General features: G+C 44.2%; 1 protein-coding gene across 1 annotated transcript; it reads left to right on the top strand.

Annotated features, from left to right (window-relative positions):
• The first annotated feature begins 1,525 nt into the window (after positions 1 to 1,525).
• TLR7 (toll like receptor 7) lies at positions 1,526 to 25,982 on the top strand. Its single transcript, XM_043570075.1, is given in 5 exon segments — positions 1,526 to 2,188; positions 2,552 to 2,581; positions 2,614 to 2,652; positions 21,471 to 21,992; positions 21,994 to 25,982. Coding segments are annotated over 4 exon segments (3,216 nt in total). The 5' UTR covers positions 1,526 to 2,188; positions 2,552 to 2,554; the 3' UTR covers positions 24,622 to 25,982.
• The last annotated feature ends 252 nt before the right edge of the window (positions 25,983 to 26,234 follow it).

The following is a 26,234-nucleotide window of genomic DNA, read 5'->3' on the forward strand; positions in this document are numbered from 1 at the left end:
CTCCAATGCCTCATTTCCGGAACAAATGTTTACTAAATGAAAGGAGATGACACTGGGGACAAATTGGGGAAATTTGAATACAAAATCAACAGGGATTACCGTTCATCCTCCTAGGTATCATCCTTATTTTAGGAGCTAGCCCTAATCTTTGAGATGAACAAAAATGCCCGACTGATTTCCAGATCGCCTCCCGGTTTAGAGTCGATCTGGCAAGCGCCCCTTGAAATCCTGTCGGCATGTGGTTGGGATTGCACGGCACTTACAAATCAACTTAAGCACAGTTTCCATCTTTTACAATGTTGTGGACTCTAGCCCAGGCAACGATGTTTTTCTCTTCATTTATTTACTTCTTCTCATGCATCTTCGCAACCCCAGGCCTACGACGGCAAGGGGAAGGAGCAATCAGTGAAATTCAGCAAGAGTGTTCCTGAGGAGAGCGGCACCTAACCAGCTTGCAGCCAACCCACAGCTTTGCAAGGGGCGGGAGCCAGGGGCGTAAATACCCTGACCCCTCTCCACACGGGCCAAACCCAACCGGCAGCCTTTGGCACCAGCCAGTTGGTCAAGTTCATACAGCTCCGCCTCCTGGGACACGGAGTGGAATGCAAAAGCTTGCAGGGCGGACCTGGGGTCAAGTGGAAAGCCCACAGCAGCGGGCAGGGTAGAGCGTTAGAGTCTCCTGCCTTTCTACTATCTCCTTCGTTCCTAAGCGTTCTCCGCCGGTTTCCTTCCCAGGTAGTTCCTATTTGTGTTGCTGTTTTCTATAGGATCCCCCTTCCTATCACCACTGCGTCAGTTGTCGTCTATACGTAGGAAAGCTATTGATCCATACCGATTGTTTGCATAGCAAATTGGCTCGATAAGAAGGTATTTGACGTTTACTGCCTGTGTAGCTATCACTTATGTGGTATGTGCGTTAATTCCATTACTTGTAAAGAAATAATACCGTTTTCTTTGTTTTTTTCTTTTTTGGTTTTTTTTTTTTTTTTTTTTTTTTTGGTACTTAATGAGATAACACATACAAAGCAGTAAAAACAGTGTTTGGCTCCTAACAACCCCCTCGGAAAGATCTCCGTTTTTATTCTATCTAATAGGTTTATCAGCTGATCCGGGGTACCAGGGACTTTTCAGTATATTAACCCTGATCACTCTCAGCTGATTTCCCCCACGCCAACCTGCAGTTTTCCAATTCTCTCCGGGTCGACGAGGTGGCCCGAAGAACTTTAAACATAACTACGGATGTTTTGACTGTCCCCACAAAAGGACCCAATAATCCGTTAAGAAAGGAACAGTTCTGGGGCGCCTGGGTGGCGCAGTCGGTTAAGCGTCCGACTTCAGCCAGGTCACGATCTCGCGGTCCGTGAGTTCGAGCCCCGCGTCAGGCTCTGGGCTGATGGCTCAGAGCCTGGAGCCTGTTTCCGATTCTGTGTCTCCCTCTCTCTCTGCCCCTCTCCCATTCATGCTCTGTCTCTCTCTCTCCCCCCCAAAAAAAAAAAAATTAAAAAAAAAAAAAAAAAAAAGAAAGGAACAGTTCTCGTGAGGACCCCAGTTCCAGAAACAGGGCTTTATATGACACTAGACTCCAAATGCAGCTGACCTTTTCTCCTGAAGTGAGTCAACCAGCCGGCAGATCTGTCTCTCAGGGGGGCCTAAGACAGAGCAAGGTAAATTTAGACCTGTCTCTCAGATATCTATCTACAGAACAGTGGTTCTCAACCCGGGGTGCCTTAGCTCCCCAGGGGATATTTCGCAACGTCTGGAGGCATCTGTGGTTGTCACAACTGGAAGGGCAGCGCTACTGGCATCTGGTGAGTATAGGTCAGGGATGCTGGTCAACATCTTCCAACGCAACAAAGAATTCTCTCACCGAAAAGGTCAGACAGTGGTGAGGCTGAGAAAGTCACCTACAAAAAAGGAAGGAAGGTTGGTCAACCGGGTTGTTTGGATTTAGACAAGGCACTGCCCTGGGTATGGTGGGAGAAGTAAGAGGAACCTGGTGCTTCTGCAAACTTCATGTCTCGGGTGGTTGAAGTAGTTATGCTCCTCCCCTAACACCCCCAACTTTGTCTTTGCACTTGGAAACTCTAGGGCTGGCAGCCTGGAGCCTCTGGGACTCCATGCTTCCTGAAGACCATCTCTTCATCTCAGAAGCCTCCAGACATAGATCACTCCATGCAACCAAAAAAAGGTATTTTGAGCATAGGGACAAATTTGGATAATGTAACTAATTAGGTGTACGAGCCATTCTCAGTGGGGAAGGGAGGGGAGGGAACCCAAATCATATGCCAAAAAAAAAAAAAATCCTCTTTAAATCTAAAGAAAAATTTTGGTAGTCTAAAATGTCAGTTCCTTGAAGATAAAGCCAGATGTTTAAGAATAATAGAAATGGTTTTCTGGAGCGTATCTCTAGTTTACATAACTCGGAGGAAGGAAACACCATTGATGGCTGTTTGCGACAGCACGTTTTAGAGTGATGTCCCCAGCAAATTTTGGAGCTACAGTATGTTACCATCTTTGAAATGCACAATTTGGTATTTTCTCTTTATCTTAGTCGATGCTTTTGGGTCCATCTCAGGCCGATCGTGACACCTTTCACGCTCTGCTCTCTCCAACCGGACTTGTAGATTTCATCGTGGAGGAAGACTGAACATGGTAAGAACAGCCGAGAGATTCCCTAAAGAAGTGTTATCTGTAATCCTTGGGGGGAAGTACTGAAACCAGCTGGCAAGAGAGATGTTTAAGAATTTGTATTTTGGTTATTGGCGGAGGAAACTTCTTCGTGGTATTTCATAATCAGGATTAACCATGGGAGCATTTCATAATTGCAGATTAATCAAGGCGAGGTCTGTCCCACTTCCTGCAAGCGTTCAGGCGGGCTGTAGTGAGGACGAACAGATGTTTGAATTGGGGAAATCACTTCTGTGGGTCCAATTTGTTCATCCGACGTCGTTGGCTTTGAAACCGTACAAATCACTGAAGTTACTGGACAGCCGTTACGGCTTGCAACCACGGGTTTTGTTCAGGAACGAATGGAACTGGGGGAAAAGAGGCCTCGGTACAGAACTGGACTCCGTTGCCAGCATAGCACGGCCATGTGGGGATTTATAGCCAAGGAGCAGAGTGGCGGTCTGTGGGTAGAAAATGACTAAGACAAAACATCAGGGGTGGGGGTGGCTTCTGGATAAGTGGGCTTACCAGGATTCTTGCGGAAGGCAGGCCAGGGAGATTGGCTGTCACCTGGAGGATGTTAGGGGATGAGGGACTGTGTCAGATACCCGGGATGATCAGAGATCAATGGTGAGGGATTCTCGTTAAATGGACCTAAGAGGATTCATGCTAAAACTGGGCAGATGGACACAGAAACACAAAAGTCAAGGCCTAGTGACTGAGAGGTGCGTTCCAGGGCTGTTGTGAGGCTCAAGTAACAGGCTACGTGTTTGAGCTCTTCGTGGGCAGTGTGAGCTATTAGGGATGTCAAAAATTAATCAGAAAAGGACATCAGTGGCCTTTTGCTGAAATGATTTTGTCACCCAAAGTAGATATGATGGCGTGCATTCAGTGGGAGCCCACTCTGGTTTCTAGATCTCCATGTTGGCGTCAAGGCTCATTTTGTGTTTACGGTCTAATGAAGAGTTAACCACGGTGCGAGGGGAGGGGAACTATGTTACAAAGGAAACCGCTGCTTACAGTTTCATTTCCTAGAAACTCAGAGGTCTGTTTTTATGCAAACCCCTGCCCACATCTGCCTTTGCCCCTTGAGGGATGGAATAAGGGGACTGGTGATAATAAAGACCGTTCGCATTTACTGACCACTTACTAGACATCCAGCGTCATGCTAAGGGTTTGATGTCTGTGGATCTGTTTCAGCTTCAGAGCAGCCTTGTGAGGCACAGATGAGGGAACTGGGGCTTCGGGAGGTTTGAGAGCTTGAGTGGTCTTGGCTGGATGGCCTGATTCCAGGAGCCACGCTGTAGCCCCATAAATGTGAACTTCCATTATGATACCTTACCGCTGAAGAGAAAGAGAGAAACTGGTATATCTTTGGTAAGAAAACAAGTGGAAACAATTTGCAAAAGAAGACCTACAAAAGGCCAGAAAGCCCCGGGGAAATTTATTCAATCTTATTAATAGTTATATGTCCTATCCTTTGATCTGGAAACTCCACTTCTAGAAACCCTTCTTAAAGACATGATCAAGGAGGTGGCAAATAATTTATGAAGATGGTCTATGCAGCATGGCAAAGAGAATATGTCATGCCGGATGTTGAGGAGGGGTTACTTAATCGTGGTCACCCATTAAATGGAATGTTGTGTAACCACCAAATCATGTTTTTTAAAAGAACACTGAGAGACCTAAGAAAGTACTTATAATATAGTGGCAAATGAAAACGGCAAACTAGAAATTGATAAGTAGCATATATTTCTCGTGTGTTTTTTTTTAATTTGAGAGAGAGAGAGCAGGGTAGGGGCAGGGGGCAGAGAGAGAGAGAGAGAGAGAGAGAGAATCTCAAGTAGGTTCCATGCTCAGTACTCAGCTCGGAGCCCAACGCAGGGCTTGATCCCACAACCCCAGGATCATGACCTGAGCCAAAACCAAGAGTTGGACGCTTAACCAATTGAGCACCCCCAGGCATCCCTTCCTGATGTTTTTAATCTGTGCACACTAGATGCTTCCTCACTGTTGGTTAATCTGTGAAGATGGTTTACATGAACACATGTGTTACCTATTTGTCTTAATAGTTTCACAAAAGAGCCCTGCATTCTAACCATTTTGCAGTTGAGAAATCAAGAGGCTCTTGAGGTAAACTGATCCACCAAAGTGAGAGGGCTCTCATGTGGCTGAATAAGAATTTAAAATCCAACCTTTCAGGAGCTCATGGGGCGCTCAGTCAGTTAAGCATCTGACTTCAGCTCAGGTCATGATCTCCTGGTTTGTGAGTTCGAGCCCTGCGTCAGGCTCTGTGCTGACAGCTCAGAGCCTGGAGCCTGCTTCGGATTCTGTGTCTCCCTCTCTCTCTCTGCCCCTCCCCTGCTCATGCTCTCTCTCTCTCTCTCTCTGTCTCTCTCTCTCTCAAAAGTAAATAATAAAATATTTAAAAATTTTCAATCCAATCTTTCCACCAAAAAAGCTCTAGCTAAGGCTGGAATGCTCCTCACTCTGTGTAATAGACACAGGACACGGAGAGCAGTATTAGAAAGACATGTGCTGATATGTAACCGTAGTCTGGTAGTTTTACAAGTAAAAACATTATTCCACTCTTCACTGTAGCAAATTTCTTTGTGCCGAAGCAAAGAGGTAACCAGAAATTTATTTACTAAATTAAAGAAATCTCATCATTTAGAAATTTGAAAGATTGTGCTAAAATTAAAAGCAATCATTACAGATTAACCAACCAGTGTCTTCACACCCCAAGAACAGCTCGCTTCTGTCTCAGAAGCTTGCCAAATCTTAGGGCTGGGCGGTGCGCCATGGCCGGTCCCCAGCTTGCCGCCTATGTCTGTACAGCCTACAAGCTAAGAAAGCTTTTATGTTGTTGTTTTTTTAATGTTTATTTTTACTTTTGAGACAGAGAACGAGAACGAGAGCGTGAGCAGGGGAGGGGCAGAGAGAGAGGGAGACAGAGACAGGGGATCTGAAGCAGGTTCCAGGCTCTGAGCTGTCAGCACAGAGCCCGACTCGGGATTCGAACCCACGAACCGTGAGATGGTGACCACGGACGCTCAACTGACTGAGCCACCCAGGCACCCTGAAAATTTTGATGTTTTTAAGTGATTGAAAAAGTCAAAGGAAGAATAGTATTTTATGACCCATCCTAGGTATGTTAAATTCAAACTTCGGTGCCCACAAATAGTTTTCTTGTTTGTTCAGATATTGTCTATAACGGCTTTCACGCTACAATGGCAACCTACTCGTTGGTTGAGTGGTTGTGACAGAGACCATACGGCCTGCAAAACAGAAAATACTTGCTAACTGGCCCCATACAGGAAAAGCGTACCGTGGTGGATTCTGGAAAACAAGTGGATAGAGTATATGATCAAATAAGACTTAATATCTCCTGGTCTTTAGTGCCTGTTGTAACGTGTAATAGCTGTTGAGTACCTAATTTATGTAAGACTACTATATAGCATTTTATTCTTTTATTTTGAAAACTAAGTCTGTTGGGCTAAAAATGATAGGAAGTAAATGATGAAAAGTCTATTTTTAAAGTAGGTGGGTTATAGCCTTACACTTACTTTTGTTTTGTTTTGTTTTTGATTACATAATGAGACTTTGGTATTTAAGATAATTACACTTTCCAGAGATCAGCCTACAATGAGAAATGTTTTTGAAATTTGCAAAAAAAAAAAAAAAAAAAGGGAGGGGGAGCTATTTTGTCATAAATTTATTAGGGAAATTCCAAGTGGAGGCTCAGTCTACCAAACAAATAGAAAAACAAGGAAATCAGAGGCTCCTGAAGTAAAACGATTCACCAGAGTGAAGTAACTTCCTTGCTCATGGTGTTTGGTTAGCACCCAGGGTGATGTCCATATCACTCTCCAGTTATCAAACAATTCAGGGCCCTACCCAGTTAATGGGAGTTCCCTCCTTGGTGAGTTACAGATAGACTACACCAGGTGGTGTGGTCACACTAAGAAAACTTTATTTGCAGCAAATAAGGAGACCACGGGGAATGACTTTCAAAGCCCCTAAGCGGATGTGAGTGGGTTCCTTTTACTTAGGGTTAGGATGAATATTCAGAAAGGGGAGCTTTGTCATCACAGGTCAAGGTGGACACAAGGTTGCAAAACAGGTGTACTTAGAAAACAGACGTACAGGAGCATCTTATGTTAAGCGTGTGCTCCTCCTGGGACGGAGACTTTAACACTTTAAGGAAGCAGGGGTAACTGTCGGACACGGGGAAAGGGCTGTAGAAGTTGCGGGTGTAAACTGAGCAGGGTCTTGGGCTCCTGATCTCCAGCAAGGAATACAGGGCCTTGCTGGTTCACCGGCTAGAACCACATCAGTTGACCTTGAGGAAAAAACAATTGTCTGAAAACAAGCTTTAGACTTTCTGGTACTTCCAATCCCATGGCGCGGTTTCAATATCGACAGGGCAACAGGTTAGTGACTTCAAATTCATGGGTGTCCAACGACTGCTCTTCTACTCACTCCTTGCCTCTCCTGTGTCCCTTTCCCATTATTTTCCAGCTGGCCATCAGCTCTGGTTCAACCCAGCCTGGCCACTCGCAGCATCCCCGCTGTAATATGAAATCCTTCGCTTCCCCAGCTTGCCTTCAGCACCCCCACCACCAGAAATGCATATTCCAATAATTCCTTTTCAACTTGGGCCACTTGGCTCTTTTCCTGCCCGTGTGATCTTGCAGATAGACTGGAGGAGCAGGTGAACCCATGGGGCTGTTGCCCCCCCTGGCACCTAGTAGCCCCCAGGGGCACTCAGTATGTTGGCCTTCAGATGGGTTGGCTGGTAAAGGCGTCGCGGTGAGCAGAACAGTAACTGTTCCCAGGCTTCCAATATTCCCATCTCAAGGTGGATTTCCTTCTGAGAGGAATTTTGCTGAGAGGAATTAAATCTAAGCAGAGTGTAGCCATGCAGAGTGTGTGAGAAAGACCCCAAGGGGAAGGCAAATTACCTGCAAAAAGATGAGGGGGTTGGGGGTGGTTCCTTGTTGCCAGCAGGTAATCACACTGATTTCCTCGTGCAGTGTCTGCCTGGGCCTCCAGGAGGGTCCTGTCCTCCTTCTCCTCTGTCTTCCACATCTGCTGTCTTCTCACTCATAGCTGCTAAGCTTGCTTCCCACTTCACCGAGAACACTGCAGCCATTGGAAGAGGATATCCACATGTTCCCTCCTCCTTGTGCGCCTACCTAGAGCTTCTGTACCTGGATGTCCTGCCAGAACACCTATCCAGTTCCCCGTCGCTGCCTAACACATCACCCCAAAATGCATTGGTGTAAAACAACCACAATCATATACTTTTTTTTTTAAGTTTTTTTACTTATTTATTTAGAGAGTGAATGAGCAGGGGAGGAGCAGAGAGAGAGGGTGAGAGAGAATCCCAAGCAGGCTCTGCGATGTCAGCAAAGAGCCTGATTTGGGGCTCGATCCTATGAACCATGAGATCATGACCTGAGCCAACATCAAGAATTGGATGCTTAAACAACTGAGCCACCCAGGCATCCCACAATCATATACTCTTATGTGTGGTGGGCTCAAGGGCCAACTGAGCTCAGTTAGGTGGCTCTGATGCTGGGTCTTTCACACCGTTACAGTCAGTGCCCAGGGCTGGACTCACCTGAAAACTTGCTCCCTCACAGGTCTGTGCCCAGGCAGGGAGACTCAACGGCTGCCAGCTGGGGCTGCTCAGGGGGGGTCTCTGTCTCCATGTAGTCTCACCAATATGGTGGCTGCAGTGTAGCCAGGTTTCTTACAAGGCTGGTGGCTCAGGGCTTTAAAGAAAGTGGGGAGAGAGACAGAGAGATCAAGAGAGAACGAGCACTAGGTGAGGGGGAAACCCTATCACCTTTTCTCTGTCCTAGCCTTGGAAGTCCTGTGGCATCACTTCTGCTGCTCTCTGTGCAAATTCTCACAAAAACCTCAAAGGAGGATGGGAGATTTGTCAACAAATGTGTGGACTCTTCTACTGAGGATGAGAGTTTCTTCTGTTCCTAGCTAAGACCAGTCTCCATGCTGGTGTGCCAGGTGTCCTCCCTGCTCTCCTGCTCAGGATCAGTGTTTGAGTACTCATCATCATCATCATCATCAATGCTTTTTGGTGGGGGTTTTTTTTTGTTTTTTCATTCTCACCAGCATCACAACGTGCTATTATTTCTCTTGTCCTAAAATAAATCCTCTTGACCCTCCTGGCCCTGGGAACACCTGCCAGTGTTTTTGTTCCCCTTTGCAGGAAATTTCCCAGAAATGTTTGCTGTTTCCAATCCGTCATCCTTCTAAGGACTTTGAAGTCGTATTTTCTTTGGCTTCACCTTCAGAATGTAATCCAGTATCTGGCGCGTTCTTACCACCTCCGCCCTTGCCAACTGGGCCTTTTGCTTCAATTGCTGTCCTAGCGTCTTGACTGGTCTCAGTCCTTCCGCCTTCACCCCCTCACGGTCTCTTCTCAACACAGCACAACAGCACAGATCTTCTAAAATGTAAGTCAGGCCACATCACTCTTCAGCTCATAAGCTTGACACGGAACCGCATTCCACTCAGAGGAAAACCATCATCCTTGGAATGGCTGGCAAGGCCCCTCGTGCTTGGTGAGAGGCTGGGGGCCCTCCCTCTTTGACCTTATCTCCTATCATTCTTCAACTCCCCTTGCTCAGGGCACACCAGTCTTGCCATCATCCTTTGAATATTCCAGCATGTTTCCACCTTGGGGGCCTTTGCATTAGGCTTGTCCCTCTGCCTGGAATGCTTCCCCCCCCCCCCACTCCCTTAATGGAGCTGCATGGTCAACTTCCTCCTTTCCTTGAGATGTAGGCTCAAATGTCAACTTCTCAATGATGTCCCCCCAAACCACTGTATTTATGGCCACAAGCCCACCCTGCTCTTCCTTTTTCTATAACCTTGTCACCTAACATTGATATGATGATTATAGTTCTATACTTTTTGTTTATTATTTGGAGAATGTAAGCTTCAGAAGAGCAGGAATCTTTTCTATTTGGTCCACTGATGTGACCCAACGCTTAGAAGTGGGTACCTGGCACATAGCAGGTATCAATACATGTTGAAATTTTCATTTTTCACAATTTACTTTCACGTTATTATAATAAGGTTTTATTACATGCTCTGCAATCTTTAATTTTTTTAAGTGTGTATTTATTTTTGAGAGAGAGAGAGACAGAGTGTGAGCATAGGAGGGGCAGAGAGAGGGAGACACAGAATCTGAAGCAGGCTCCATGCTGTCAGCACAGAGCCCAATGCGGGGCCCAAATTCACGAACTGTGAGATCATGACCTGAGTCGAAGTCAGACGCTTAACCAACTGAGCCACACAGGCGCCCCTGCTATGCAAATTTTAAGATGTTTTTAAAAATAAAAGGAATACCTGTTCTTTATTTAAAAACTCAAAGAATAGAGGATATAGCATGTTCTTTCCTACCCCGCAGAGGCTCCCTTTCTTACCCCTTCCCAGAAAATATCACTGTTGAGTTTCTAATGTGTCCTTCTGTACTTTTCGCTGCAAGTACAAATCAAATATTTGTATCTTTATTCATCATAAAGGGTTCATATGCTATATGTTATTTTCATGCTGCCTTAAAAATTCATTTTGTTTATAACTGAATAACATATCTTGTGCAGCTTTTCATGTCAATACCTATAGGTCTACCACATTCTTTTTATTTTTAGTTTTTAAAGTTTATTTTATTTAGAGAGAGAGAGAGCACGGGAGGCGCTGAGAGAGAGGGAGAGAGAGAGAATCCCAAGAGGCTCCCCACTGTCAGCACAGAGCCTGACCCGGGGCTCGAACTCAGGGACTCTGAGATCAGGACCTGAGCCAAAATCAAGAGCTGGATTCTTAAGTGACTGAGTCCCCCAGGCGCCCCCACATTCTTTTTAAAGAGATTTTTGGTGTTCCGCTATGGGTGGTTTCTCAGTTTTAACCATTTCCTCCAGTTGATAGATCCTCATCCAGTTCTTCCCAGCCTTACTGTTTCAGAAAGCTGAATAAAACTCACAAAACAGTGTCACCTGAAGACATATAAGGCTTATTATAAAAAGATGTGCTAGTTGTTGTTTTCTCATCTCTGTGGAATCCTTAGGGGCTCATGGTGGTTGGAAGCGTTGCTTAGATCATTTTGAAATGGCAGCAGCCTGAGCTTCTGGGGATCTAGGAAGACTCACAGCTGAGGTCAGACGCAGGCAGATAAGTTTCAGGGGGCTCCAGGCCAAGGCTCAGAAGCATCGAGTAAGCACAATAGAAAAGGAGCGTGGAGGTCCGTTAGCTCAACCCACACAGTTTGTGGATGAGAAAGTCAAGGTTTATGAGCGTTTAGTCAGTAGCCCTGCAGCAGATTGAGAGGCTGACTCCATTCCCAGCTTCCTGGACAGCATGTTTCCCTATTTGCCATCCTAGCCTCCAGCCTTAGACCTGCGGGTGGGAAGCAAATGTGGGTCTCAGATCAGGAGAACTCGGTTCTGAAGGCAAGTTCAAGTCCTGCCAGGAAATGGATGCAGCCACAAGGATGTGTTTTGGCACTTTGAAGGGTTTCTCCAAGCTTCTGTTTGAAGGGGAGGCAGGCAGCATTACCTTTCGGCCTGACTAGCCTTTGTCTGCAACATTGTTTGCCCCACCTGGATTGCCCTGACAGCAGAGATCTCCCAGCTCAGGAGACACACGTGGCCTCTGAGCGGCAGTAGTAGAGTGATTTGGTTCCTAGCTGGGCAGGAATGGTGTCCGACTCCCCAGTATTCCCCTCCTTGGCCTAGCACAGTCTTTTGTGTAGGTTACATACCCAGTATGTGTGTTGGATAGCTGTGTGAGCATATAATTCTTTTGTGAATGTAAACCTGAGCATGCCTGTAAGTTTACAGATTCATGAGCTTCCCTGACCTAGCATTGCTGGACAGCAGATGGAATCCATCAGAAGTGTATCATCCGAAAAGGCTCTCTTTTTCCCTCAAGTTGGTCCTACTCAAATTGTAAATCCCTCCTTTTGGTATTTGGCAGATTTCTTTATGAAAACTCTAAGTAGCATAATATGGACACATCACAGTGCTAAGAATCCTTGAACCGAAGGAGAAATACACTAAGATACAGACACAGGCCAAGTGCGTTTGCTGTAACTGTGTGAAGCACCTTGAAGATGATTGCTCAGCATATGCACTTGGACGCTTGGTTCGAAGTTGCTTCTCTGATCTCTGCCTCTTCATCAGTGAGATGGGAATATTTATATGTCCTTTCAACTTTATTGTCAGGGCTTAGTGATGTCCTAGCAACACTGTGTCTCCTTCAGCATCTGGCACGTAATAAGCACACGTGAAAAGGCCACGCCATTGTTTAAAAAAAAAAAAAGCAAATGGCCGTCTGGTGACTGTTCAGTGTGAATTCGACATTTTCCATTTTCACAAGAAGAGGCGATTTACTGAGAGAATAGAACACCTGTGCATACAAAATCAAACATTCCCTTTTTGACCAGTTAGCTCGCTAATTGAGCATCCGGATTTACCCAGTGGATTTGCATGTGTAGTTAGCTGGGATTTGCAGCCGAAGCTGAGCCTGGTGTATGTCATGGTGTATTACGTTAGTTTACAAATCACGTTACTGAAAGGCACATGTCTTTAGGCAATCGTGGCCCAAAAATCAAAACAAAACAAAATAACGTGAATTATTTGTACCAGATGAAAATATAGGGCCGGCTCAACACTGAGTGAGCTCTGTTTGAAGACTTTTACTTACTTACTTACTTATTTATTTTAAGTAATCTCTACACCCAATGTAGGGCTTGAACTCAATGACCCTGAGATCAAGAGTTGGGTGCTCTATGGACTGAGCCACCCAGGAGCCCCTTTGGCACTGAGCAAACTCTTATATTGAATTTTGTTGAAGCTAAGGTCCCCACTTTACTGTTAAGCAGGTAGTTCCCAGTGGTTTGAAAGGGGACATTTCCACTTAAGGAAGAAAGGAAAACTTCACGTCTTTCAATCATCTTCTCAAGAATATTTTTTAGGGGCGCCTGGGTGGCGCAGTCGGTTAAGCGTCCAACTTCAGCCAGGTCACGATCTCGCGGTCCGTGAGTTCGAGCCCCGCATCGGGCTCTGGGCTGATGGCTCGGAGCCTGGAGCCTGTTTCCGATTCTGTGTCTCCCTCTCTCTCTGCCCCTCCCCCGTTCATGCTCTGTCTCTCTCTGTCCCAAAAATTAAAAAAAAAAAGAATATTTTTTAAATTTGGAAGCCTCAAAAGGTATTATTTCTCTTTATCGTTTTAAAAAATACTTATTTTATTTTTGAGAGAGAGAGCATGAGCAGGGTAGGAGCAGAGAAAGAGGGAAACAGAGGATCTGAGGCAGGCTCTGCGCTGACAGCGGAGAGTCCGATGCGGGGCTCAAACTCAGAAACTGTGAGATCATGACCTCAGCCGAGGTCGGACGCTTAACCGACGGAGCCACCCAGGTGCTCCTTATTTCTCTTTAACACATTTGGGAAGGTTTTCTTCCTTGAGTCAATTCTTCCCCCTCCTTTGCTTCTTCAGAGCCCAGCCTGTCACTGTCTATCTGCTATCTCTGAGTTCCAAGCTCCTGGTACAGCCGGCACAGAGAGCCAGGAGACGGCCCATCTGCCATAGGACATTCCAAGGGCCAGCTGGGCTGAGGCTCAACTACTGAGCATAGGACAGGGACAGTCCCGTTCCGGGTATGCCTGTTCCCAGGAGAGACAAATGAGCTCGCCATTCTTACTGGGGTTTCAGGTTCAAGGCGACAGAACTGAGAAAGGATCAAGGAAGGGGCCTTCTGCAGTTTCACCTCCCATGCCTTCCTCTGACACTGTCCCCTTTCCTTCTGGGGTACTTTCCCACTTCACCCCTTCTTTTTAGAGGTGCCAAGCCCTCCTGGTGTCTCCTCGCTTCCTTGTCAACAGTCTGACCTTTGGAATACTTTACCATTTATGACCATTCAATGTGTGTCTTCCATGGGATTTTAAGAAAGTTCAAAGCCTTGATTTATTCAGCAAATACTTATGTCATGCTCACCACGTGGCAGGCCATCGTAACGATAGAGTACATGTAAAGACAAGCAAGGTTCCGGACATAAGAGTGTTCACCACCCAGAGGGAGGATTGCATGCCTTGACATGGAGCCTGCTGGAAAAGTAGCAAAACAAAGCAGCCAAGAGCACAAGCTCTGAGTCGTGCCCTCTGCTTTACACTCTCTTCGTAAACAAACCTAGTTCTTAGCATTGGAATGACGAGGAAATCATTCGCTAAATGCCATTGGTGGAAATTAGCGGTGCGTGAACGCACTTAACAGGCTTTCAAAGCAGTATAATTTCTTTTAATATTTGGCAGGCTTGGGTTAAATTTGCTTAGAGTTAATTCTATGCGTGAGTTTCGTACAGCCTAAGATTTTGTCTAGGCCAGGGGTTTGCAAACTACGGCCTTTGGGCCAACTCTGACCACCTGTTTTGTATTGTTCGTGAGCTAAGGATGGTTTTTATAACTTTAATGAGTCACATTCTTAATGGTAATTGAAGTACCCACATGATCGCCTCAATTTTGCCTAAAATATTTACTCTCTAGCCCCTTCTGGAAAAAGTTTGCCATCCCGTGGTCTAGACCAGTGCTCTCTAATAGAATTTTCTACAGTATGCCTGCACACTCGAATACTGTAACCTCGAGTTTACTGTGCCTTTTGAGCACCTGAAATACAGTTAGTGTAGCTGAGACACTGAATTTTAAAATTGCATTTAATTTTAATTAATTTAAATTCAAATGGCCACACATGACTGGTGGCTATCATATCAGACCGAGCAGCTCTAGACCATTTTATTTATTAGTTTTTTAAATTTCTTTTAAGTTTATTTATTTTGAGAGACAGAGAGAACAGATGAGAGGGAGAGAGAGAAACCCAGGCAGGCTCTATGCTGTCAACGCAGAGCCCGATGTGGGGCTCGAACTCACAAACCACTCATGAACCATGAAATCATGACCCAAGCTGAAACCAAGAGTTGGACGCTTAACCGACTGAGCCACCCAGCTCCCCTAGACCATTTTAAGTGAAAAGATTCTGTATTCTGTCAATGTTCCTCATTCTCAATTTCATCAACTCCCCAGAGGCTGTAGGAGTCAAGGGCAAGGCAGCACTGCTAGTCAGATTCTTGCCCTGGACTGACTTTCATTGTCTGCTAGAAAATACTTAATGGAAAGTGCTGGAAAAATGCATGTGAGCACTCGCGCTCTCTTAGGGCTGCTCTTGATTCTGTCCATTCATCTGCCTTCATTTGCGGTAAAGCAGTGGGCTTTTTCAACCCTGCCCGGCCCCAAATTAAGGAAGGCTTAATCAACTTTAGAGTTCAGGCTGCCGGCAGAGAAAACCTCACTTCCTTCCATCACTGCTCGCAGATGCTAACTTCAGCCATAGCTCATGCCTCTCCTAAGACTGCTAAAAACAGTAAGAAGCCATCAACACGCATCATGAATATTGCCAAACCGTTTCCCCTAAGAGTAAAGCCACAAGTCAACAGTTGGCGTTCATGGTGACTGTAGTTCACAATACTGAATTGTGTTTTGGAAAGTTGCTAAGGGAATAGGTCTTAAACGTTGCCATCACAAGAAAAACAGCTGTCACGATATGAGGTGATGGATGTTCACTAGACTTGTTATAATCATTTTACAATATACACCTATATCTTGCTCATCGCCTGATACCAACATCCCATATTTTAGGTTCTCCCACAAGCAGCAATTTACTGCCAAGTTCTGAATTCCACAGTGGCTAACAGTGGGTTTACATTGGTAGAGTAGAAAAGCCAATGAACACGGGCTTAGTATAACAATTTTGTGATTTCTCAGAAGCTCCTAGAGGTTAGCAGCTCAGCGTCCTGATTTGTACTATGCTCTGGGAGGTCATGCAAGGATCTGGCGACTCGAGATCACCTACCCTGTTGCTTCACCACCCCCGTCACGTTGTCCATGGAGATTACTCAAAAAATAAAATAAAATCAGGGGTGACCGGGTCGCTCAGTCAGCTAGGCATCGACTTCAGCTCAGGTCATGACCTCTTGGTTCACGAGTTCGAGCCCCGCATTGAGCTCTCTGTTGTCAGTGCGGAGCCCTCTCTGAATCCTCCATCTCTCTCTCTCTCTCTGCCCTTCCCCTGCTCACTTGCTTCCTCGCTCTCAAAAATAAACATTAAAAACAGAAGTTTAAAAAAAATAATAAAAACTGGGGCGCCTGGGTGGCTCAGTTGGTTAACCATTCTGACTTCAGCTCAGGTCATGATCTCACGGTCTGTGGGTTCGAGCCCCACATCAGGCTCTATGCTGAACAGCTCAGAGCCTGGAGCCTGCTTCGGATTCTGTGTCTTCCTCTTTCTCTCTGCCCCTCCCCTGCTCATGCTGTCTCTTTCCATCTCTGAAAAATGAATAAACATTAAAAAAAATTTTTTTTTAATCTTTAAAAATAAATACAATACAATACAATACAATACAATTTGGAAATATCATTAGTTCTTTCCAGACAAGATGCTGACACTTCTATATGTGTAGTTTAATTGTATGTTCTTATTCCATGGGCTATTTTTTGATACTTGCAATTAATTATTTTTATCATCCTCATCAAGTCCAGAGATTGTTCTATATCTCCCAATATCTTTTTCTTCTTTTTTGTTTTGATGGAGAGAGAGCATGAGCTGGGGAGGGGCAGAAGGTTGGAGGGAGGAAGAGAGAGAGAGAGACTCTTAAGCAGGCTCCATGCCCAGTGCAGAACCCAATGTGAGGCTCAACCGTGAAATCATGACCTGGGCCGAAATCAGGAGTCGGAATCTTAGGAGACTAACAACCCTGGGGACCCCTTCCCTTTATTTCATCTCATACTGATAGAATCGCCATTTATAATTGGGCATATACCACTCAGAAAAAAAGATTATATTTCCCAGGCTCCCTTGCAGCTAAACATGGCGTGTGACTAAGTTAAAGCTAATGTGATGTGAGAGGAAGTGAAATAGGCAATTTGGGGGGTGTATCCTTAAATGGTGGGGCTGTTCCCCTTCTTCCTATCTGCTTCCATCTGGCTTCTTGTAACATGGATGTTGTGGCCACCTATCTTGAATGATGCAAAGGCAGACAACGTGCCAAGGGTGGTGAAGTGACAAGGTAGATCACACAGTTCTTCCAACCGTCGATCCAGAGCTGGGTTGATCTGGCCAGAGTTGGTACTTCTGTCTGGGTTGATCCCAGAGAGTGTCCTCAAGAACGTGGGTTTGAGCTTCTTAAACCTTTCTCCCCAAGGAATCCCCGGGCAAATAGAAGAGATAGAATGTTATCCCCTGGGGAGTCTGGGGCTGTAGCCTAAAGCAGTTGACTCCAAAGGGAAATTTCTTTGAAATATTTTGCTTTATTTCATTCATGCATGCATTCACTCTTTTATTCATGTGTTTATCAAACATAGTGCAACACAAATTAAGTGCCAGGCATTGTTTTACACAAGGGCACACAAAGCCCTGCTCTCTTGGTGCTTATATTCTCATGCAAGATAGACATTAAACAGATAAGCGCATAAATTATCAGCAAGATAATTGCTGATTGTGTTAAGGGCCATGAAGGAAATAAAGCAGAGTAGTCTAGTACAGAGTATATATACCTCTCTGTGCCTCAATGGACTCATCTGAAAAATGGAAATAATAATAGAGGTCTGTAATTCCAAAACCTCCAAACTGAAAGCTTTGTCTTCACTCAGTCAACGGCAAACATACGACTTGAATTCATTTGGATGTGAATCTTGATCTGAACTTGAGTAAGTTAGTTTTCTTTCTTCCTTCCTTCCTCCCTTCCTTCCTTCCTTCCTTCCTTCCTTCCTTCCTTCCTTCCCTTGATTTTTCTTCCTCCCTCCCTCCCTGCCTTCCTTCCTTCCTTCCTTTCCCACTTAGTGTGGATAATTCTTTGTTTCACTGCACAAAATTTCAAGTGTTTGGTGATGGGATACTGCCCCAGGCCCCAGTAGGAACATTACATAACATGTGGATCCATATATCCTATTACCTTCTAAGATCTGAAAAATTCTTAGTTCCAAAACACATCTAGCCCCAGAGGTTTTGGGTAAGGATTGAGGGTCTGTAGTACCACTCACATGTGGTTCTTATGAGTTAATATATCGAAACATTGAAAATGATGCTCAGAATATAGCAAGTGCTGCTTACTAGAGAAAGCCTGACTGAGTGTGTGTTATGTATGTAGACACCTGAGGGATGAGAATGACCTGGCTGTGGGAAGAGGAAGGGAACAATAATTTCAGGAAGAGGGAACAGCAGGTGCCAAGACTGGTTCGAATGCGGAACAGAAAATAGGCCAGATGTCTGGTGTGTGGTCAAAACAGGGGAAGGATGGTTCAAGGTCATGGAAGTAGGGTGGGAGTCAGAACATGCATGATGTAAGCAATAATAAGGATTCAAAGTGTAATAGGAAGTCACTGTAGTTGATGTGACTCATATTTATAATGAATGCTTTCATGCTGTTTGATGAATGGCTTGTAGAGGAGACAGAGAATTGGGGGACCATTTTGGAGCCTCTTGTGGTAGTCTGGGTAAGACCTAATGGCTAATGGGGGTAAGGAGGTGGCAGTAGACATGGAGAAAAGTGGACGAGTGCAAGAAAAAGTTTAGAAATATGGAAGGATAAGAGACTTTTTGATTAATTTTCCATTCTAGTTTATACTATGTCCATATGTAGAGTCATTTCACGGTCGTTGTCTCAGGTATGTTAAGGTCAGGGTTTGCTGGACCCAGCTCATACAGGCTTGCCAGAGCAATTCTGCACATCCCTCCCCAACTCTGCACTGAACGGCATCACACTGGCAGTTCCAAATTGGCCATGGTGGGAGTCTTTACACTATGGGAATTTGCAAATGCTGCAGATCAGGACTTAACGAATCAGAGATGTGGGTGGGGGGAAGGACAGCGGTTGTTAAACCACTCTTATTATGCCTATAACTCAACTGCCTTCATCTTAGAGCATTCGTTTCCCCCCATCATAGAAATACTTAAACTAGGCATATTCCAGAGAACTCAGTTGATGGCTGTCACTTCATGTTTTTAACTCTCTAATTTAGGGATCCCCCCAGTTCTTCCCAGGATCTCATCTAGGGTCATGGGAGGGGGCTCATAAGAGGGTACCTGGTTCACAATTTGTCCCTTATTCATTTGGCCCCATTTAGAATACAACTAACCTCCAGGTCAACAGTAACACCCTTCGCAGCATTACTTATTACCTTCCGATAGTGGGGTTCACGAACTCATCATGTCTTCTGGCAGAAGCATGGCTGGAGATGGGGTCCAGGGTCTGGGATCCCATAATCAGGGACCATAAAATTAGCTCCCTCTGCATCTCTCCTTTTCCCATCTTGACTCAACCCCTCCTCCCTGAGTGATGAACATTTCTCCTGAATCTTTGAGTAAGATTGATGCTCAAGGGAGATATACCACGTTTATCTATGAGCTTCCTATAACCCCTGGCCTATTGCCATATCTCCCCAGGGATCTGAGTGCTCCACATTGGGGAGTATAGCCTGAAAGGATAACTAGAATTTTGATGGGTGGAAATGGTAGAACAGACTAGTCCAGGTGAAAAGACTTGCAAGTCAGGGAGCTACACATTGGGCTTGGGGTTAGTGACTAGAGAAGCTGAGAGGGGCGTTGTATGAGGTGAGCCTGGACAAGTAGGTATAAATAAAGCCAATTACCAGAAGACTTTGGATGCCATGACACAAAGTTAGGGCTCATTCTGTAAAAAAGGGGGAAAAAAAGAAAATAATTTGAAAGACTTTAGAGTAATGTAATCTGATTAATCTTAGGGAAGCTTAATAGTTTGGGTGGATTGGAAGAGCAAGAGCCTGAGATCAAGGATGATGTTTTAGCTAAAATGGCAAAGCAAGGAGGATGTCAAGGAGGTCAATGAAGAACGTCAACTGGACTCAGTGAATGGTTTTAATGAGGAAGAGGAGGAGACAGGGTGGTGAAAGAGAAAAAAAAGAGACAATGTTGTACCTCTAACTTCAACTCTAAGCATCTCAAGATGCATGAAGAAGCTCTTTGAGATCCTTCTGAACCATCTTTCATTAGAGAAAAAGAAAGCTGGGGGGAAATTTGCTTATTTACCTTGTATTAGAGGAATTAAGGGAAGTAGGCATTTGGTTTATTAGATATCACCATATTTGGTTGATTCAGTCAATGGGGAAGACAAAAGCATTAATTGATCTAGAAGCTTGTTGTAGAGAGACACAGGCTACATCATTCCATAGATAAGCACCTGTTAAACTAACACCAGTGTTCTGGAGTAAAATATTGATAGAGATCCTGAAACTTGAGGGCAAGTCCCTGGTTAAACCACCCTCTAAGCAGGGCAAGTTCAAGTTAATATGGTGATTAGCAAAGCTCTTTAGTACTTCCCATACTACCTTTTAAGGTCTTTCTCCCCCGGGTCCCAGTTTCTCCCCTGATAAATCTGGATGCCCAAGAATCAGCATTATGGGTAGGTTTCCATATGTCCCAGTTTGCCTAAGAGAGTCTTGGTTTTCTGGCAATAGTCTTAGCGTAATTATATATTTTTTTCTTAAAGTTTATTTATTTATTTTTAGAGAGAGAGAGAGGGAGAGAGAGCAAGCACATGAGTGGGAGAAGGGCAGAGAGAGAGGGAGAGAGAGAATCCCAAGCAGGCTCTGCATTGTCACCACAGAGCCCAACGCAGGGCTCAATTTCATGGACAGTGAGATCATGACCTGAGCCACAATCAAGACTGGGATGCTTAACTAACCAAGCCACCCAGGTACCCCTAGTCTTAGCATAATTCTTAATAGGTCTGCCTTCCTTTCACTCTCATAAGTATCCTCTTTTTTAAAATTTTTAAAAATGTTTTATTTATTTTTGAAACGGAGAGAGAGGCAGAGCGCAAGTGAGGAAGGGGCAGAGAAAGGGAGATACACAGAGTCCGAAGCAAGCTCCAGGCCCTGAGCTGTCAGGACAGAGCCCGATGCAGAGCTCCAACTCATGAACCATGAGATCGTGACCTGAGCTGAAGTCAGAAGCTTAACTGACCGAGCCACCCAGGCGTCCCCATAAGTATCCTCTTTGATCAATCAGGAGTCACCCAGACGGTTCCCTGACTGTCTGCTCTGCTCTCTCCTTTCCACATTTCTGTAATGTAAACCCAACGTGTATGGGATTCTATGTATCTCCCTCTCTCTGCCCCTTCCTCACTTGTGCTCTGTCCATCCCCAAATCATCTTGGATTTCCAAAAACAATCCAAGAGGAAAGCCAGCTCATAGAATGGCAGTGCTACTTAGGATATTGAGAGCCTTGAATATTGTGAGGTGTAATGTGCAATGTGTACCAGAGCAGGCTTAGCCCGCAAACAGTAATTGCACTAAAGTCTTAATGTGTTATTTGTCCCAGTGTATTTTCATTTTAATATTCTTTCATCCCCAAATTTCAGACTTTGGCAGCTAGTTGATAGCTCTTCCATTGCACTATTTTTAAATAATAGTGAATAGGAAAGTGTGCGTCTATCACTTTGAAAGCTATGTAACTGAAAGGCTAAGATGCTAAAAGCTAAAAATGTAACTAAATTATTATGAACCTTAGTAGTAGACAAACACAGTCACGGAGTGGGAGATGTCGTCCAGGCAATGGAGAATAAGACTTGATTTGTTTATTTTAAACTGTAGCAAAAGAGAGGCAGCAAATAGGAATTTTCAAATCTGATTCTTGGTATATTTTAGAACGATTTAGAATGATGGTGATTTGTTCTTTCTTATACTTTCAGGTGTTTCCAATGTGGACATTGAAGAGACAGTCCCTTATCCTTTTTAACATAATCCTAATTTCCAAACTCCTTGGAGCTAGATGGTTTCCCAAAACTCTGCCCTGTGATGTCACTCTGGATGCTCCAAAGGCCCATGTGATTGTGGACTGCACAGACAAGCATTTGACAGAAATTCCTGAAGGTATTCCTACCAATGCCACCAACCTCACCCTCACCATCAACCACATACCTGGTATCTCTCCAGCTTCCTTCCACCAGCTGGACTACCTGGTAGAGATCGATTTCAGATGCAACTGTATACCTATTCGACTTGGGCCAAAAGACAATATGTGTCCCAGGAGGCTGCAGATTAAACCCAGAAGCTTTAGTAGACTCACTTACTTAAAATCCCTTTATCTGGATGGAAACCAGCTTCTAGAAATACCTGAGGGTCTTCCCCCCAACTTGCAGCTGCTGAGCCTTGAGGCCAACAGTATCTTTTGTATCATGAAGAATAACCTAACAGAACTGACCAACATAGAAAAAACTCTACTTGGGCCAAAACTGTTATTTTCGCAATCCTTGCAACGTTTCATTTTTCATAGAAAAAGATGCTTTCCTGAGTCTGAAAAATCTAAAATTGCTCTCCCTAAAAGATAACAATATCACATATGTCCCCACTACATTGCCATCCACTTTAACAGAACTCCATCTTTATAACAACGCCATTGCAAAAATCCAAGAAGATGATTTTCATAACCTCAATCAACTGCAAATTCTTGACCTAGGTGGAAACTGCCCTCGTTGTTACAATGTCCCATTTCCTTGTACACCCTGTGAGAATAATTCTCCCCTACAGATCCACATGAAGGCTTTTGATGCATTGACAGAATTACAAGTTTTACGTCTATACAGTAACTCTCTTCAGCATGTGCCCCAAAGATGGTTTAAAAACATTAAAAAACTTAAGGAGCTAGATCTTTCACAAAACTTCTTGGCCAAAGAAATTGGGGATGCCAAATTTTTGCTTCTTCTTCACAACCTTGTCCAATTGGATCTGTCTTTCAATTATGAACTTCAGGTCTATCGTGCAACTCTGAATCTGTCGGATGCATTTTCTTCACTGAAAAACCTGAAAGTTTTACGGATCAAAGGATACGTCTTTAAGGAGCTGAGCAGCCATAACCTCTCCCCGTTACGTGGTCTCTCCAATCTTGAAGTTCTTGATCTTGGCACTAACTTCATAAAAATCGCTGACCTCAGCATATTCGAACAATTTAAAACATTGAAAGTCATAGATCTTTCAATGAATAAAATATCACCTTCAGGAGATTCAAGTGAAGTTGGCTTCTGCTCTAACACCAGAACTTCTGTAGATGGTAATGCACCTCAGGTCCTTGAAACATTACATTATTTCAGATATGATGAGTATGCAAGGAGTTGCAGGTTCAAAAACAAAGAGACTCCCTCTTTCTTGCCTTTTAATAAAGATTGTTATGTGTATGGGCAGGCCTTGGACCTAAGTAGAAATAATATATTTTTTGTCAAGTCCTCTGATTTTCAGCATCTGTCTTTCCTCAAATGCCTGAACTTGTCAGGAAATACCATTGGCCAAACTCTCAATGGCAGTGAATTTCAGCCTTTAGTGGAGTTGAAGTATTTGGACTTCTCTAACAACCGGCTTGATTTACTCTACTCAACAGCGTTTGAGGAGCTACGCAACCTGGAAATTCTAGATATAAGTAGTAATAGCCATTACTTTCAATCAGAAGGCATTACTCACATGCTAAACTTCACCAAGAACCTAAAAGTTCTGAAGAAACTCATGATGAACAACAATGACATCTCTATGTCCACCAGCAGGACCATGGAGAGTGAGTCTCTTAGAATTCTGGAATTCAGAGGAAATCATTTGGATGTTTTATGGAGAGATGGTGATAACAGGTACTTAAAATTCTTCAAGAATCTGCTAAACTTAGAGGAGTTAGACATCTCTGAAAATTCCCTGAGTTTCTTGCCTTCTGGCGTTTTTGATGGCATGCCTCCAAAACTAAAGACTCTCTCCTTGGTCAAAAATGGGCTCAAGTCCTTCAACTGGGGAAGACTCCAGTATCTGAAGAATCTAGAAACTTTGGACCTCAGCTACAATGAGCTGAAGAGTGTCCCTGAGAGATTATACAACTGTTCCAGAAGTCTCAAGAAACTGATTCTCAAGTACAATCAAATCAGGCATCTGACAAAGCATTTTCTACAAGATGCTTTCCAGTTGCGATACCTGGACCTCAGCTCAAATAAAATCCAGATTATCCAGAAGACTAGCTTTCCAGAAAATGTCCTCAATAATCTGGAGATGTTACTTTTGCATCATAATCGGTTTCTGTGCACCTGTGATGCTGTGTGGTTTGTCTGGTGGGTTAATCATACAGAGGTGACTATTCCTTACTTGGCCACAGATGTGACTTGTGTGGGGCCAGGAGCACACAGGGGCCAAAGTGTGGTCTCTCTGGATCTGTATACCTGTGAGGTAGATCTGACTAACCTGATCCTGTTTTCACTTTCCGTATCGGTGGCTCTTTCTCTGATGGTGATTACAACAGCAAACCACCTCTATTTCTGGGATGTGTGGTATAGTTACCATTTCTGTAAGGCCAAAATAAAGGGGTATCAGCGTCTGACATCACTGGATTCTTGCTACGATGCCTTTGTTGTGTATGACACTAAAGACCCAGCAGTGACAGAGTGGGTTTTGGATGAGCTGGTGGCCAAGTTGGAAGACCCAAGAGAGAAACATTTTAATCTGTGTCTTGAGGAAAGGGATTGGCTACCAGGGCAGCCAGTTCTGGAAAACCTTTCCCAGAGCATCCAGCTTAGCAAAAAGACGGTGTTTGTGATGACAAACAAGTATGCAAAGACCGAGAACTTTAAGATCGCATTTTACTTATCCCATCAGAGGCTCATGGATGAAAAAGTAGACGTAATTATCTTGATATTCCTTGAGAAGCCCCTTCAGAAATCCAAGTTCCTCCAGCTCCGGAAGAGGCTGTGTAAGAGTTCCGTCCTTGAGTGGCCGACAAACCCACAGGCCCACCCGTACTTCTGGCAGTGTCTGAAAAATGCCCTGGCCACAGACAATCACGTGACCTATAGTCAGGTGTTCAAAGAGACGGTCTAGCCCTTCTTTGCCAAGCGTGACTGCCTGACCTACCAAGGAAAAGCTTGGCTGTCTAGATTGTCCCATGAATGCCTCACTAAAAGGGTGTTGTTAAAGTCTCCAAGACCTGGGATTGTCCACATCAGAGAGGAGAGTCACAGTGTATGACAAAGGAATTGGAAAAATGGAATTTCTATAATGCATCACATCATCTTTCCGATCTCTCTGTGACTCCATTGGCACTTGAGTCTCCCCTTTCTGTTTCTGTATAAGACACGACTGGGAGAAGGGCGGCAAGGAGAGGACATAAGGCTCTGATTCTCCTGTAATTCTCTTGTGATTATTAAATACACACGCAATCACGAAATTCAGAGGAATCGTGTTTCTACTCCTAAGAAGTACCGCTATGTATGGAAATAGGGTAAAAGATGCTCAGGGCCTACGTGTATGACATCACAATGTTACTAGAGTTAGTGAAATGAAAACACAGGGAACGCAACTGATTGCTTCTGCATCACCTAGCGCCCCCTTCTGCACAGATCGACTGTTGCCCTCTCCAGAACCAGGCGGCACAGGCCCTCTGACCCTGGATGTCTGTCCTTTGGAACTGTGAGAAACAAGTGTTAAGTCATCCAGTTGATGATATTTTGTTACACAGCCTCCTGAGCGGACTCAAACAAAGATTTTTATCTGCATTGCAAAAGGACTATAGCCAAAGTAAAATTGCCTCATCCAATGGTCTTTGAAACTGCTTTGCTAACTAATATCGTATATCTGTAATTATCTGCCAACTTGATCCATCAACATTAGGTGGTTTTTATTATTATTATTATTATTTTTAACATTGGATGGTTTTGATGGTAAACTCTGAAGGAGGACCCCCCAAGAACATTTATTTATTTATAGTTATCAGGCAGGGATGACAATTCTTTGGATTCCTTTAAATGGCATGGGGGAGGAGAAGCCAAGGTTTACAGACTCAGCACTCAGAAAGCTTCAGTCTTGAACCCCAGCTTTCGCCCTCAATGGCAGCAATAGAAAGGACCAAGACATTCTGAAGACACACGTACTTTCAACTGGGTATAAAGCCACATGAGCTCAAAGTTTGAAACCTGATCACTTTGCTTTCTTTCAGGAAAACAGTGACCTACCGAGGTGTCTGTGCCCTTTGGAAAATAGTGTGCGTGGGTTCAAATCTCAGAGCATTAGTTGGGAGATATTGTATTTTCCTCATGTATCAAAATGCCAAGGGTTGTAAGTATAGCTGTAAATACACAGTATATGAATTATTTCCAAATAATTGACTTGTAATCAATAAGGGTCACAAATTCCCAAATTAATCTCTGGATGAGATGAATAAAGACATAAGCTCCAAGAACCAACTATTTGTCAATGTCTTTAAGCTTTATTGTACTTAACAGATGCCTTTCTTCTTCAGTGAAAACGAAGGTAATATCATAACAATCGGCTCTTGGCCATCGTAAAGTTTCTTCTATCACAACACATCTACACATAATGTTGAGGTTATTTTGGTGATTTATAAACCATAAAGCACTTGGAGACAACTTAAACATCTTCTGAAATGGATTAAGAGGAAGGGAAACTGAAAATCATGCATCTCGGAAACCACAGCA

Source organism: Prionailurus bengalensis, chromosome X, assembly GCF_016509475.1.
Source record: "Prionailurus bengalensis isolate Pbe53 chromosome X, Fcat_Pben_1.1_paternal_pri, whole genome shotgun sequence".
Lineage (NCBI taxonomy): Eukaryota > Metazoa > Chordata > Mammalia > Carnivora > Felidae > Prionailurus > Prionailurus bengalensis.